Source organism: Salvelinus namaycush, chromosome 9, assembly GCF_016432855.1.
Source record: "Salvelinus namaycush isolate Seneca chromosome 9, SaNama_1.0, whole genome shotgun sequence".
NCBI classification, from domain to species: Eukaryota; Metazoa; Chordata; class Actinopteri; order Salmoniformes; family Salmonidae; genus Salvelinus; species Salvelinus namaycush.
In genome coordinates, this window is record NC_052315.1 from 45,802,539 (window position 1) to 45,816,596 (window position 14,058).

Sequence of the window (14,058 nt, forward strand, 5' to 3'; positions counted from 1 at the left end):
TAGATATTCTGTGTGTATGTAGGCTATGTTTCATGTTTTACATGTATGTAGCTCTGTCCTTGAGCTGTTCTTGTCTATTAATGTTCTGCATTATGTCATGTTTCATGTTTTTTGTGGACCCCAGGAAGAGTAGCTGCTGCTTTCACAACAGCTAATGGGGATCCTAATGAAATAACCCAAATCACACAAACATTCTCATTTAGACTTACTGCATGGTGTGATCTTACATAGAGAGAGGTGTTTAGAGTGAGGGGCTGAGGAGCCATACTGTAAATGAAATGAAGCCAGCTTCTCATCCCTCTTGCTCATTGGCCTTGGCTCCTCCTCCAGCCTTCTCACTAGGTCTCTATTTGAGCTTTGTGGGCTCTAAAGAAAACAGACGCATGAGTAAAGGAATAGAGGGCTACTCCTCTCCTCCTCTCCTCCCTTCCCACTTTTTCTCCTCCATTCACAGAGCTGAGAGAACACTCCCCAGGTTGGACCTCCAGGCAGCACCTCTCTCTGTCCACTGCATGGACTCCCGGAGCACACAACAAAAGAAGCACTATTGTTTCACCTTCGTTTGGGGGCAATTGTGTGTGTTTCCCTAGATACAAAGTTTGCCGTCTTCCTATGTTACAATGAGGCTTTGTTGGACGTGAGTTTCCACAGAACCAGGAGCCGGGTACATCAGAACGCCGAAGAAGACTTAGGTCCATTTTCAGAGCGACCCTGTCGGGGTTTTGGACAGACTGGTTTCAGGGTGCGGTCGCTCCGCCAGAGATGGGCTCAGACGTACGTGACCTCAACGCCCTGCTGCCCCCGGTGCCAGCCTTGCCAGGGGGGAACGGCAATTGTACCCTGCCCGTCAGCAGTGCTCCTCAGTGGGGCCCCGTACTGGACTTCCACACTGGCACCCCCTACAGCTCGCTGGCCCCCCACCCCTTCATCAAGCAGGAGCCCAGCTGGAGCTCTGGGGACCCCCATGAGGACCCCCACTGCGGCCTGAGCGCCTTCACTGTGCACTTCTCCGGCCAGTTCACTGGCACAGGGGCCTGCAGGTACGGGGCCTTCGGGGCCCCCCCTCCACCCAGCCAGCCCCCACCAAGCCAGCCAAGGATGTTCAGCAACGCACCCTACCTGACCAACTGTATGGACACCCAGCCCCCCTCCAGGAACCAGGGTAAGATTAACCATAATAATCTATTCTGGAGATTAGATTAGATTAGTGTAGTGTAGTGTAGTGTAGTGTAGTGTAGTGTAGTGTAGTGTAGTGTAGTGTAGTGTAGTGTAGTGTGGTTGCACGAGGACTTGGTATTAGGTAAAATACAATATTTTAATTCTCAGAAAGAATGGATTTGTTCCGTGTTGTTCAAAGTAGTTTTAAGCAGTTACGTTTCTAGTCCTTCTGTATAATTTTGCAAATGTATGCTTTTCTTATGATTTGACTATTTTCCCTGCCTACAGTTTTTTGCTGACTCTAGTGATGTACATTTGTCTATAGTTCATGATCAATAAACAAACAAATGTTGTTGACATGAGTTTACAATTGAGAAAATCTCTGCATTTGCTATGCTCTTTTCTTTATTAACTTATCACAATTTTCACAAACTTATGATTGATTTAGCGAGTTTATAATTAGTGCATTGCATACATATATATAAACAATATTATTTAATGACGCTCACTGAACTTAGTACTGTTTAAATTATTTATCAGTAGTATATTCCACTGCAGCAAGTCAATTTCATAACAAATTATATTATGAATTACTGACATTGCTTTTAAATGAATGTGCCCTTTCAACAAAGCGTTATTTCAAACAGAATAGATGATTTTCATCACAAATGGATGTACAATAGGATCTCTGAAGTTCTAATACCAGCAGCTGTGTTATAGTTCAGCTGATCATACAGCCACAGGACTCTTAAACATTTACAAAAAAAAACCTTGCCTTTATTGTGGACTTGTGTTTTTTTTTTACAACTGAATCTCAAATACAAATGTTTAAGAGTCCTGCGGGAGGTTAACACACATAGCTACTGAACGTTCAGTATTATGCTGAGCCATGAATTAGGCATTAGGCTACTGTATAGGCTATAGAAGAGTATGGTAATGTAATACAAATTAAGGGGAAAAGGCTCAGTGATAACAGAAAAGGTCATTATTTTTTAACTTGTATTATGACATGAACTAATCTCAGTAGCGTTCCTTAAATCGATGAAAGTGTATCTGAAGCTGACCAATTGTGAGTGTGACATATACTTGGCTTATGATTTCCAAGTTATTTTTTAAATGATTATTACCCCTCGGTTTCACTTTGACCTGAGCTATTTGTAGTCAAGCTCTGGGATTTCTTTTTAGGGGCTGTTGGGGGTCACCAGTGTTCACACACCAAATGTAATCAGTCTGCACTTTTAACGGAGGATTAATTAGAAATAACATCAGTTTCAAAGGGCTCGTCCAACCTTCAACCCACTTATCACACCCCTTCTGTGCCTGGCCAAGCAGTGCAAACAAGCATGGCACAGACTCATGCGGGTCACTTTCACTAGATACTAAATCAATGATGGTCACTGAGGGAATGTCCACTGTGTTCATGCTCTGTTTACATTTAAAATACGAAACTTGAAAGTCAAAACGAGTTAGTGTGAGGACAGGTACTTTGTGCGTATTAGTGTCTGTGTCGTTAAAGTGTACTTGTGCTTGTGCAATTCCATGAGTGAGTGTGTGTGTGTGTGTGTGTGTGTGTGTGTGTGTGTGTGTGTGTGTGTGTGTGTGTGTGTGTGTGTGTGTGTGTGTGTGTGTGTGTGTGTGTGTGTGTGTGTGTGTGTGTGTGTGAAGTTTACTTGAATGGAAGCTGAGGAAAAGAGAATAGGCTAGTTAAGGTATTATAGTAGGGACTTTCCTTGAACAAAATGATTAAAAACTGCAAATATTTGTATTACCCTTCAAAGGTTTATATTACCCTTCAGAACCCTTTTTGTTATGTAAAGTTTTTGAAATGAACGTATTGTTTCTAAGTATCATTCTGATATTCCAACTGTCGCATAGTTTTATAGTTGACTTCCCTTGGTTTACCATCCTGGTTGACATTTCTAACACACGGAAACTCTGTAATAACTTATACAAGATTTGTAGGCTACTTCTTGGCCTGCTTTTTCAAAACGAACATTAAAAAAAGACACTTATCGAAATACAATTACTGGGAAAATATAGATGGAATTCTGAAGTTGATTAATATCTATACAGTCACTGTGATATTAGTTTATATTGATGAAGGCACTCATTTATAGAATTAGACACTTTGTATCTGACTATTGATTAGGTTACGGGTTGACAATACACAATTCTGTAATAATTGAACTCTTTGGGAGTCAGTCAAAACTCTTTATAATTTATTATTACATTGATGCTATACTGTAAGTAATACACATAAGGCCGTGGTTCAGTGATGTACATTTGAGTACTTGTCCTTATATGATTCATAATCTTTTCAGCAAAAGTAATAAGCAGACCATCAAATAAATTATTACAATTAACGTTCAACGCATTATATTGTAGAAGATATATGCAGTGCCTTCGGTAAGTATTCAGACCCCTTGACTATTTCCACGTTTTGTTCAATTACAGCCTTATTTTTAAATGGATTAAATAGTTTTCCCCCCTCATCAATCTATACACAATACCCCATATTGACAAAGCATAAACAGGTTTTTAGAAATGTTTGCTAATTTATTAAAAATAAAAAACTTAAATATAACATTTACATAAGTATTCAGACCCTTTACTCAGTACTTTGTTGAATCACCTTTGACAGCGATTACAGCATAGAGTCTTCTTGGGTATGACACTACATACTTGGCACACCTGTATTTGGGGAGTTTCTCCCATTTCTCTGCAGATCCTCTCAAGCTCTGTCAGGTTGGATGGGGAGCGTTGCTGCACAGCTATTTTCAGGTTTCTCCAGAGATGTTTGATCGGGTTCAAGCTCTGGCTGGGCCACTCAAGGATATTCAGGGACTTGTCCCGAAGCCAGTCTCCCAGTCCCTGCCGCTGAAAAACATCCACACAGCATGATGCTGCTACCACCATGCTTCACCGTAGGGATAGTGCCAGGTTTCCTCCAGACGTGATGCTTGGCATTCAGGCCAAAGAGTTCAAGCTTAGTTTCATCAGACCAGAGAATCTTGTTTCTCATGGTCTGAGAGTCTTTTAGATTCCTTTTGGCAAACTCCAAGCGGGCTGTCAGGCCTGATTGGTGGAGTGCTGCAGAGATGGTTGTCCTTCTGGAAGGTTCGCCCATCTCCACAGACAAACTCTGGAGCTCTGTCAGAGTGAACATCGGGTTCTTGGTCACCTCCCTGACCAAGACCCTTCTCCCCCGATTGCTCAGTTTGGTTGGGCAGCCAGCTCTGGGAAGAGTCTTGGTGGTTCCAAACTTCATCCATTTAAGAATGATGGGGCCACTGTGTTCTTAGGGACCTTCAATGCTGCAGAAATGTTTTGGTACCCTTCCCCAGATCTGTGTCTTGACACAATCCTGTCTCGGAGCTCTATGGACAATTCCTTTGACCTCATGGTTTGTTTTTTGCTCTGACATGCACTTTCAACTGTGGGACCTTATATAGACAGGTATGTGTATTTCCAAGTCATGTCCAATCAATTGAATTTACCACAGGTGTACTCTAATCAAGTTGTAGAAACATCTCAAGGATGATCAATGGAAACAGGATGAAACTGAGCTCAATTTCGAATCTCATAGCAAAGAGTCTGAATACTTATGTAAACAAGGTATTTCTGTTTTTTACGTTGTCATTATTGGGTATTGTGTGTAGATTGCTGATTTTTATTTAATTAATCAATTTTAGAATTAGGCTGTAACGTAACAACATGTGGAAAAAGTCATATATATATATATATATATATATATATATATATATATATATATATATATATATATATATATATATATATATATATGTGTAGCTCCGAGACAGGACTGTATATATATATATATGGCAGAAAATTCTGGTCACTTCGTAGGTGCATTTGGTATTTCTTCACATCCCGCTCTACTGCAGTGCGTAAAGCAGACTGGTTTAAGGTGAGAACACTACCACACAAACTCCCTGGGCAGTGCCCTTCACTATGCCCCCTTGTGTCCCAGACCAGCCCAGGAGGCTACCCAGCCCTATGTAGGTCTACTGTAATGGGGATCAGTCCTGTCCTCCTCTCCACTGTCAAGACAGAGATGAGTGGAAGACAAATAGAGCTCTTTAATGAGTTTTAAGTGAACCCTGCTGGGGCGCTGGTGAAAGTCGCTGTGGTGTGTACTTCCTGGCGTCGGTGTTGGTTGGTGTGTGACTGATGAACTGGTGCTCCACCCTGGGTCAGACATAGACATGATTAAGCCTTGAACCTGGTGTCAGCCCTCCAGTGTCCTGCCACAGTTTGTTTTCACTCCGGACGCTTTCACTCTCACCGCAACACAGGGGCAACTGGAGTTTGAGGAGGGAGGAGGAAGGTAATTTACCTACCCATTCAGTACAAAGGGTTATGGTGCTGAATGTTAATGGATGAGCTAATTCAGAATTTATAAAGTAACTTTTCACATGTAAACACATTTTTATGTACTTTCCATGGTCTTAAAACCTTGACATTATTAATTTAGTTTTTCTAAACCGTTCTTCTTTGTCTTTACAGGTTACAGTGCTTTCGATGGTACCACTAATTACGGTCACACTCCCACACACCACTCCTCCCAGTTCCCCAACCACTCCTTTAAACATGAAGACTCCCTCGCTCAGCAGACCAGTATGGGTAAACAGCACAATATTCTCACCTAGATTTCTGCTTGTGTGTTTGTGTGTGTGTGTGTGTGTGTGTGTGTGTGTGTGTGTGTGTGTGTGTGTGTGTGTGTGTGTGTGTGTGTGTGTGTGTGTGTGTGTGTGTGTGTGTGTGTGTGTGTGTGTGTGTGTGTGTGTGTGTGTGCATTCAAGTATATATGTGTGTAAACACGTGTATTGTGAACTCCATACTCCTCACCTAGGGAGTGGCCTCCATCTTAAAGTCACTGCGAGGTTAAGTCTTACAGTGACCTTCACGTCAGTGTCCTAAATCACTACCATCTTGGGTTTTTCATTTTCCTTTTCTTCATCCATGGCCCTCCTGTTAGTAAACGGCTGGACGTGTGTTGTTAATTTTATAACTGTGATGTTGTAAATTTCAGACTCTCTTCATGGAAATGATAACTGTAGGAAACAGCGATACAAGATTTTTGGAATGTTTAGAACTGCCCTGGGACCCATTCACAATATGTGGAGGCAGAGCCAAAGCAGAGATCCTTCATTTGCGCTTTGAAAAAGCAAAAAGATTCAGTGTGCTTTACGGCTTCAAAGAAGAGCCTCTTGTTTGTATAAGTGCTGTGTACATTCGGCCACAGGTCACAGGTTTCTTTCACAATTTCCATTTCAGGATAGTTTTTCTCAGAGAAGGATCCATTCGACCAGAGATGAGTTCCCTGAAAGCTTTATAGTTAATGTGGCCCTTCTTTCTTTGACCCATACCCACGTCACTCGTAGAACAGCAAAGTGCTTCATTTGAAACATTTTGTTTGTTCACGCACAGAAAATGAACCGTCAGACAAGTATGTTTACTATTGTTACTCTCTCATAGCTGTGCGTCTGGGTTGTCGAGAGAAGTAAAGAATCGGGGAACTCACTTCCAGTGCAGTCGTGAAGCTGTCTCTTATCCTTAGGAATGTCCCATGATACTGTTTACATTCTCAATCTGTAATGTGCTTAGTTGGTGGGTGATTATTGAGATGAACATTAACGGTTTAATGTGTCTGTTTGTGTAGGTGAGCAGCAGTATCCTGTCCCTCCACCCGTGTATGGATGTCACACCCCATCAGAAGGATGTGCAGGCAGCCAAGCTCTACTGCTAAGGAACCCTTACAACAGGTAGGCGCTGGAGCCTCCCCACTACAGTAGCTTCACTTGCCCTTACCTGACATCACATGCCTGCCACTCACCTTAGCCCCATCCTTATCAGTCACATAAGCCCCAGTCGAATAGGCCTACCACTCACCTGTCATCTATTGCTACAAAGCAGCATGCTGACAGGCAGAAATCTTACTAAGGAATCCTGTTTGTAGTGACTATAGTCTTGTTAAAGGTGGCTAGGAGGCTCTAAGGACAATCTGTACAGGATGTTCACCTGTGTAGTAGTCCTAGTCTGGCAAAGGTTGTGCTGCCCTCAGCCAGATTGTCTGCTAAGACAATAATCATCAGCATTGTGGTTCTAAAATGAAATGTAGAAAAGTCACGCTGCCATTGAGCACGCCCAGTGGCTAGAGGAAGTAAAGTAACAGGGAAAGGAAGTTGGGCAGAAGGAGAATATCCTGATTTTCAGTCAGGAAATTATCAAAATAAAGCCATTTGTCGACTTTGTACTCTCAAAACTTTCCATTGGACTAAATCCACCGCAGTCCTTCTTGACAAAGAATAGTATAATATAAAAGCACATTTACCGTGTTGTGTTGACGTTGAAAGTTAGTTGTCTTATGGAAAAAATACTTCAATACACTGCGTAGATGGTATGGATGAGGACCATGTCCAGATAAACTCATAACAGTTGTCAAGACAGAAGCAGTGCTCAGCAGGCCAAGATAAACAGTGTAATCCACTACTGCTTTCCAGTCTTAGACCAATGTTGAATTCTTCCTAAAAAGTAGCTCACTGTCCTCTGAGTGGAGAGATTCCCATCGTAACCTCGCACAACTGTTAACCAGTGGTCGAAAAAATACCCAATTGTCCTACTTGAGTAAAAGTAAAGATACCTTAAAGAGAAAATGACTCAAGTAAAAGTGAAAGTCACCCAGTAAAATGCTACTTGAGTAAAAGTCTAAATGTATTTGGTTTTAAATAAACTTACGTATCAAAAGTAAATGTAATTGCTAAAAATATATTTAAGAATCAAAAGTAAAAGTAAAAGAATAAGTCATTTCATATTCACTATATCAAGCAAACCAGACGGCACAATTTTCTTGTTTTATTATTTTACGGATAGGTACACTCTAACACGCAGACATCATTTACAAACGAAGCATTTGTGTTTAGTGAGTCTGCCAGATAAGAGGCAGTAGAGATGACCAGAGATGTTCTCTTGATGTGTGGGAATTGGACCATTTTCCTGTCCTGCTGAGCATTCGAAATGTAATGAGTACTTTTGGGTGTCAGGGAAAATGTTTGGAGTAAAAAGTACCTTATTTTCTTTAGGAATGTAGTGGAGTAAAAGTAAAAGTTGTCAAAAAATACAAATAGTAAAGTGAAGTACAGATACCCCAAAAAACGACTTAAGTAGTACTTTAAAATATTTTTACTTAAGTACACCACTGCTGTTAACTCACTGGTCTTGAGACGGCACAAAATTAGCTTGCATTCCTCGAATAGCTTTAACATTTTGTTTTCAGCTCAAGGGAACATAAAGATTCAAAATAAGAGGATAGTAGATAATGGGAGTGTGTTCGACAGACTGGATACATGGTCTGGAAGCCCATTCTTCAGGTTCTGCTCCTCCTGATATCTGGCTGATATCTGTTGGGGAAGGGAAGGGGCTGGGAATCCTCAAATCAAAGCCGCTCTCTAATCAAATTCCCGGTACCAACAGCTCTGTGTTTATACAGTGAGACTGCAGTCATGCACTTTCTAATGATTTGGAAGTACATTTAGTAAAAACAAGCTAGGAACAAGGTTTCTTTGGGAAGCGCTGGTGCAGAGGATGAAGACTGGTGTCCCCAAAACATTTTTTATTTTTAGAGCACCTTATTAAATCAAAATACCCAAACACAGGTTATTTTATCAAGAGATTAAGTCTCAGGTATGTATAGAACTTGTCATAGAGGACTTTACCTACCTTGTACAGTAATGGTTTAGAGAAAGTTCACAGTGTACCAGTGGCAATTTTAGCATGTAAATCTTGGTGGTGCAAAAAAAAAAGTTTTTATTATGCATGCCAGCAAAGCCACCACTCAACACTAAACAATACATTAATTGCACTATAACGGTGACAAACGGTGCCCAAAAACTGTTGTGTAGTGGCCTACATTAAGCTGTCCCAACAGCAGAGTTCCAACAGCAGTCCAAACACCTTACCACTGCTACACCTGGCTATCAGCGGAGCCTTGTCTGTCAATGAAACAGTTAATTCAGCCTCATTTACTGTCTTTTTAAAAAACATAGGCGGACTTGTTTAAACAAAATTTGTTTCTACTGACAATTGAGATGTACAAACTATGGCATAAGGGAAAGACGAGCAGATTAGAGGCAATCCGTCATTTCGATTAAGACATTAATGAGCGAGCCAGGACGGACGTTGTCAATATAACTATTTGTTCAGCACTTTTGAAATGTACAGCGACAGAATTCAGAACATAGGCCGTTCTTACAGTATTCTCCCTGTACACCAAGTCAGAAGCGCAGGATAAATAAAGGGGCCATATAAGCAGACTATGAATGCTCTTACAATATTCAATGATTACATTTCTCTAAAACAGGCTATAGGCTACATGTACACGTGCAACACCAAGTCAGAACAGTAGGCAAAATTAAGATTATTAAATGATTAGTGTGAGGCACATGGGCTACTAACATCTTACTGCACAACATACACTTAGTATTACTTTCTTAGCTACAGTATACATATCTCCCTGGCATATTACATCATTTATGCAGGAGCAAACAATACGTTTTTGGACTCACCTTTTGCTGTAGTCACTTCCTTCCAAACCACTCATTGTTGAATTTACGATTTCCAACTTGTGTGTAATGTTTATGTCCGATCTTCAAATGACAAGGATTGAAAAGGATTTGCCAGTAGATTGTCGACTTGAAAGATGATGATGACTGCTAGCTAAAATTTTGAAAGTATGATGTTGACATGATCAGCTACTGTACCTATAACGTGATTTGACATCATTATATCTGTGGCCAATGACCTTGAGGCTTCTTGGATGGGCACTTCTAATGTATCTCTATGTCAGAACCCAAAGGGCTCGAATTTTCGAGGTCTCCCCTTAGACTTCGCGGTGACGTAGTTTCCCCATGAGTGACAGAACACTGAGCCAATCACGGCACACCGCTCCGTATTTCCTGCTGGCTTGCCCCACCACCACCACCACCACCACCACCACCACCACCACCACCACCACCACCACCACCACCACCACCACCACCACCACCACCACCACCACCACCAGAGAAAGCACTGAGCTGGGCTGAAACACCTGCATTTTGGAGCTGCCTCACTCAAGAAAACAAAAAAGAGACCATGTTTGTGTGCAGCTTTATTAACTCAATGACATATATATATTTCTTTACATTGTTTGCAAACTGATATGTGACACGTATTAATGCCAAAATAACATGCAAAACAGGCAAGCCCTACCCCATTCTTTGCCAAAAATGTGGGGCTCAAAACAGGCTCTGCCCCACCTGCCCTGAATGACGGGTTGCCACTGCAGTGTACTAACAATGGGCACACCCTTCTTCTTCCTTTAACCCTCAAGACAGAACTGTGACACTTTCTGTCATCCAAATTGCTGAAATGATTTGAACTAAAAAACTACAGCCTAAAAAGTCAAACTTTTCTGAGCACTGTTGGGGAAAGTGGGGTAAGTCGTGCCAAAGGGTTAGTTGAGCCACCACTTGTTTTTAGAAAACCATACACAAAATTAATCATGTGACCAAATATTTAGGAAGAGGTCATCATTTCATGGAGTCTGTGAAGAAATAAACCACATGGAAAAAGCGGTAATCAAGTGAGGTAAAAATAAAAGTTCAATGAATTTATTGTGTTATAGGTTTCAAAATGCTTGTATCTAAACCAAAGTAGATCGTTGTAAGACAGTCGGGATCTCTGTAAGCTACAATATGAGGTCTTAAACCTAGCATTTAAGTGCATCCACGTAGCTGTGTGGGCTGATAGTCAAAACGGTTGCTTTGGGGTAAATTGTGCCATTTGGCAAGGGGCAAGTTGAACAAATGGCTAATCAATCTACCCCGTACAAATGATGATTACATTTAGTCAGTTTTATGCATAATATGCATAGTTTTTTGAAGACACCTCGCATTTGTGTGATTAGTCATGTTGAAATGATGAAAAAGGCCATCCTCAGTTGGGTGCGCCCCCCTCTAGGGCTAGGCCACAATTTAAGTGTTTTCTTCCCATGCGTAATGCAAGGCATTATCACTGGGATATGATGTTACACCAGGGCCTGACCTATTGTTAAAAGTGTATTATTTTATTTTACAAAGTGTTAGAAATGAGTCCCAATGCTTACCCTGGCCCTAAGCTCAATTTACCCCATCAATTGTGCCAAGAGACCACTTTTTCTTTGGACAAGCTTTTTCAAATCTGCAATGTTTACATGAATTCTGATTATTTCCAGGGATAGACAACATCCTAAAATATGTGTAGATAACTTTGATAGAAAGAATACTACGTTTCCCTTGACGGAGTGATGCTGAATGTAACAAATGACTCAAGATACTCCACTCTCCCTTATTGTATGTAGGTACCAAACAGAGTGTAGGCTACTACGGTCAATGTGCAGGGTACCAGGCACCAGAGCATCCCAGCGCAGTGAGCTGTTCCTGTGGTATGATAAAACGATGTGATGTCAGAGGCGGCAGTGATTTACATTGACATTTTAATCATTTAGTGGATGTTCTTATCCAGAGCAACTTACAGGAGCAATTAGGGTTAAGTGCCTTGCTCAAGGGCACATCAACCTCTTTTTCACCTAGTCAGCTCGGGGATTTGAATCAGCGACCTTTCGGTTACTGTCCCAATAATTCTAAAGTATGCGTTTGGGAAAGCACCTGGCAGGTTAACTAATGGTCTGATGCTTCATAACGGATTGCTATTTGGTTCTGAGTGATGGAGGGCTGTAATTATTTGTGTGGGAGGATCCTCATTGTGTAGTGCGTTCAAGAGCTGTTACCCAGGATGCACTTGCATAGATGGGGCCAAATTGTATAATCCTCTGACTCTCTTGTGGCGCTTGTCTACACTGAAAACAGTGGTGGCACCGCTGGACGTCAGCGCCCGAGGAATACATTCCAAGCGGCGATCAATTATATCAAATGGCATCTCAGCCGGAATGTACGGCACGGAACCCTGTTAACACGCTGGCTTCCACCATTAAGAGGTATGTCGACATGACCAGTTCCTGTCATCTGAAAAATTCCTATTTGATCTGGATTAACAGTCATTAATCTGCACTTGTCTCAGAATAGCAGAGGGGGTGGGTGGAGGGGGCAGAGGGGGGGGGTGGAGGGCTCCCTTCATTAAATAGCACATTTGACCACTCACTGGCATTGCTGAAGTATTTGATTTAGTGGCAGAGTGGGACTCCACAGGGGCCCTGTCATTTCTCACTGAGGTGATTATAAAGAAGAAAAGACCTTGTATCACAGAAGTCGCAGCCGGGTTGCTTGTTGTTTTATCTTAGCAAGTTCGGTTGTGCCTGAAATGGTGATTTCGGATGTTTTCCCTGCCTGTGTGTGACCCTGATATGTTAAAGGTGACAAGCCATGATAGTGAGTCTAGGATCGTTTCAGAGGGCTATTTCTAGTTGAGGGGGAAACATCACTTTTTCTCTTGCTTTAGTGCTGTAATGAAAATATCCTCTTTCATTCTTGCTTTCTTGTCATTTTTAGTGGCCCTCTTTTTCTAACTCCCTTTCCACCTCCTCCCGAACCCCCTCTCTGTTTCTGTTTTCGCCAGCGATCGTGTGCATGTTAAATTAGCTTCTCTGTTTTGTATGTCCTGTGAAATGTATCCTGCTATAATTTTCCCGTGCGGGGCATTAGCCTTGACCACAGTGGGACATGTAACGGAGGGGAAGGGCCCTGCACTGGGGAGTAGTGGAAGTGGATCAGTACACAATGGGATGGCTTTCCCCCTGGGATTCTCCAGCCAGGGTTACAGAGCCAGGGCTCAGTTAGACTGGAGGGGAGGGTCTGACCCTTCCACCACCTCCCCAAAAAAGCCAGCAAAGGCCGGGGTGACTGAATGATTAATCTGCTGCTAAATGAGAGGGACTCTGGTGCTTAGGCTGTGGAAAATCAGACTTGGAGTCTCATCTCCAGGGACTCACGCCAAAGTATGCATGTGCCTCTTCCAGATAAACGCCACCACTCCCCCGTCTCTCTCCCCAGGCCCCGTCTCTCTCCCCAGGCCCTGGATGCATACATTAACGTGAGCTTGAGGTGTTTAGCTCCACAGTGAATGAGTGAATGAATGAACTGTGAGGAGATGTATTGCAGCATGCAGCTTGCACTGTCCCGACTCCGGCTATCCTTGGAAAGAGTAGAGACAAATACAGCTTTATGCCTTCTCAACCATGTATTCATAATTTAACTGTACAGGATACAACCCCCTCCTTCCATGAAATACAAAAATGACGGACAGATTTGTAAGACTAATAATATAACGGTATTGCCATCTGGTTATTATGAAACTAGATGTGACCCTTAGCTGCCTTGAAATAGCTACAGTGTATGTAACTGAACCAACTTTAATGAATACTTTCAGAGGCTACCTTCATCTTTTGAGGGGTTAATAAGTGTTCAGCTAAAATGGCCATTTCTAAATTGATTTTTTTTTTTGATCTCATAAAATAAGTAGGTTAGTACACAATGGATGGATAGCACACAATACCTGACCTGTGTTTCCTATTTCTACATATACTACAATGGATCATTGTCCTTTTGTGCTACTGTATGTCCTTATCCTGTATGTCTATTTGATTGAGAGTCGTGTGTGGGTGACAACAAGTTTTGGCAGGACGTTTTGCGGTGTTAACCAGTTCCTCTTTGATTTACTAAAACAGGCCCTTATTTATGGAAGAAAAATAAGTTAGTATGCAGCTTGAATTTGTGTTAATCCAGGGTTAGAGTGAGAGGCCAGTTTACCGCCTAGCCATATGAATAAATCTGGGAATGACAGGAAGTTAACCATTAGTCTTTCCTCCGAGTTCCACTTTGGATGCTTTAGGTGAATATACTGCGC

General features: G+C 41.9%; 1 protein-coding gene across 3 annotated transcripts in view; it reads left to right on the top strand.

Moving 5' to 3' along the window:
- Nucleotides 1-412: 412 nt before the first annotated feature.
- The window catches only part of LOC120054134 (Wilms tumor protein homolog), a 19,447-nt gene continuing 5,801 nt past the window's right edge, over nt 413-14,058 (top strand). For 2 of the 3 annotated variants that reach the window (XM_039001545.1, XM_039001546.1), the window contains exons 1-3: nt 413-1,162; nt 5,686-5,802; nt 6,842-6,944. In XM_039001545.1, the coding sequence (XP_038857473.1) occupies nt 763-1,162; nt 5,686-5,802; nt 6,842-6,944 (620 nt within the window). In that variant the 5' untranslated portion in view covers nt 413-762. Of the gene's footprint in view, nt 1,163-5,685; nt 5,803-6,487; nt 6,629-6,841; nt 6,945-14,058 lie in introns of those variants that run through there. The other variant, XM_039001547.1, reaches the window with a different exon arrangement.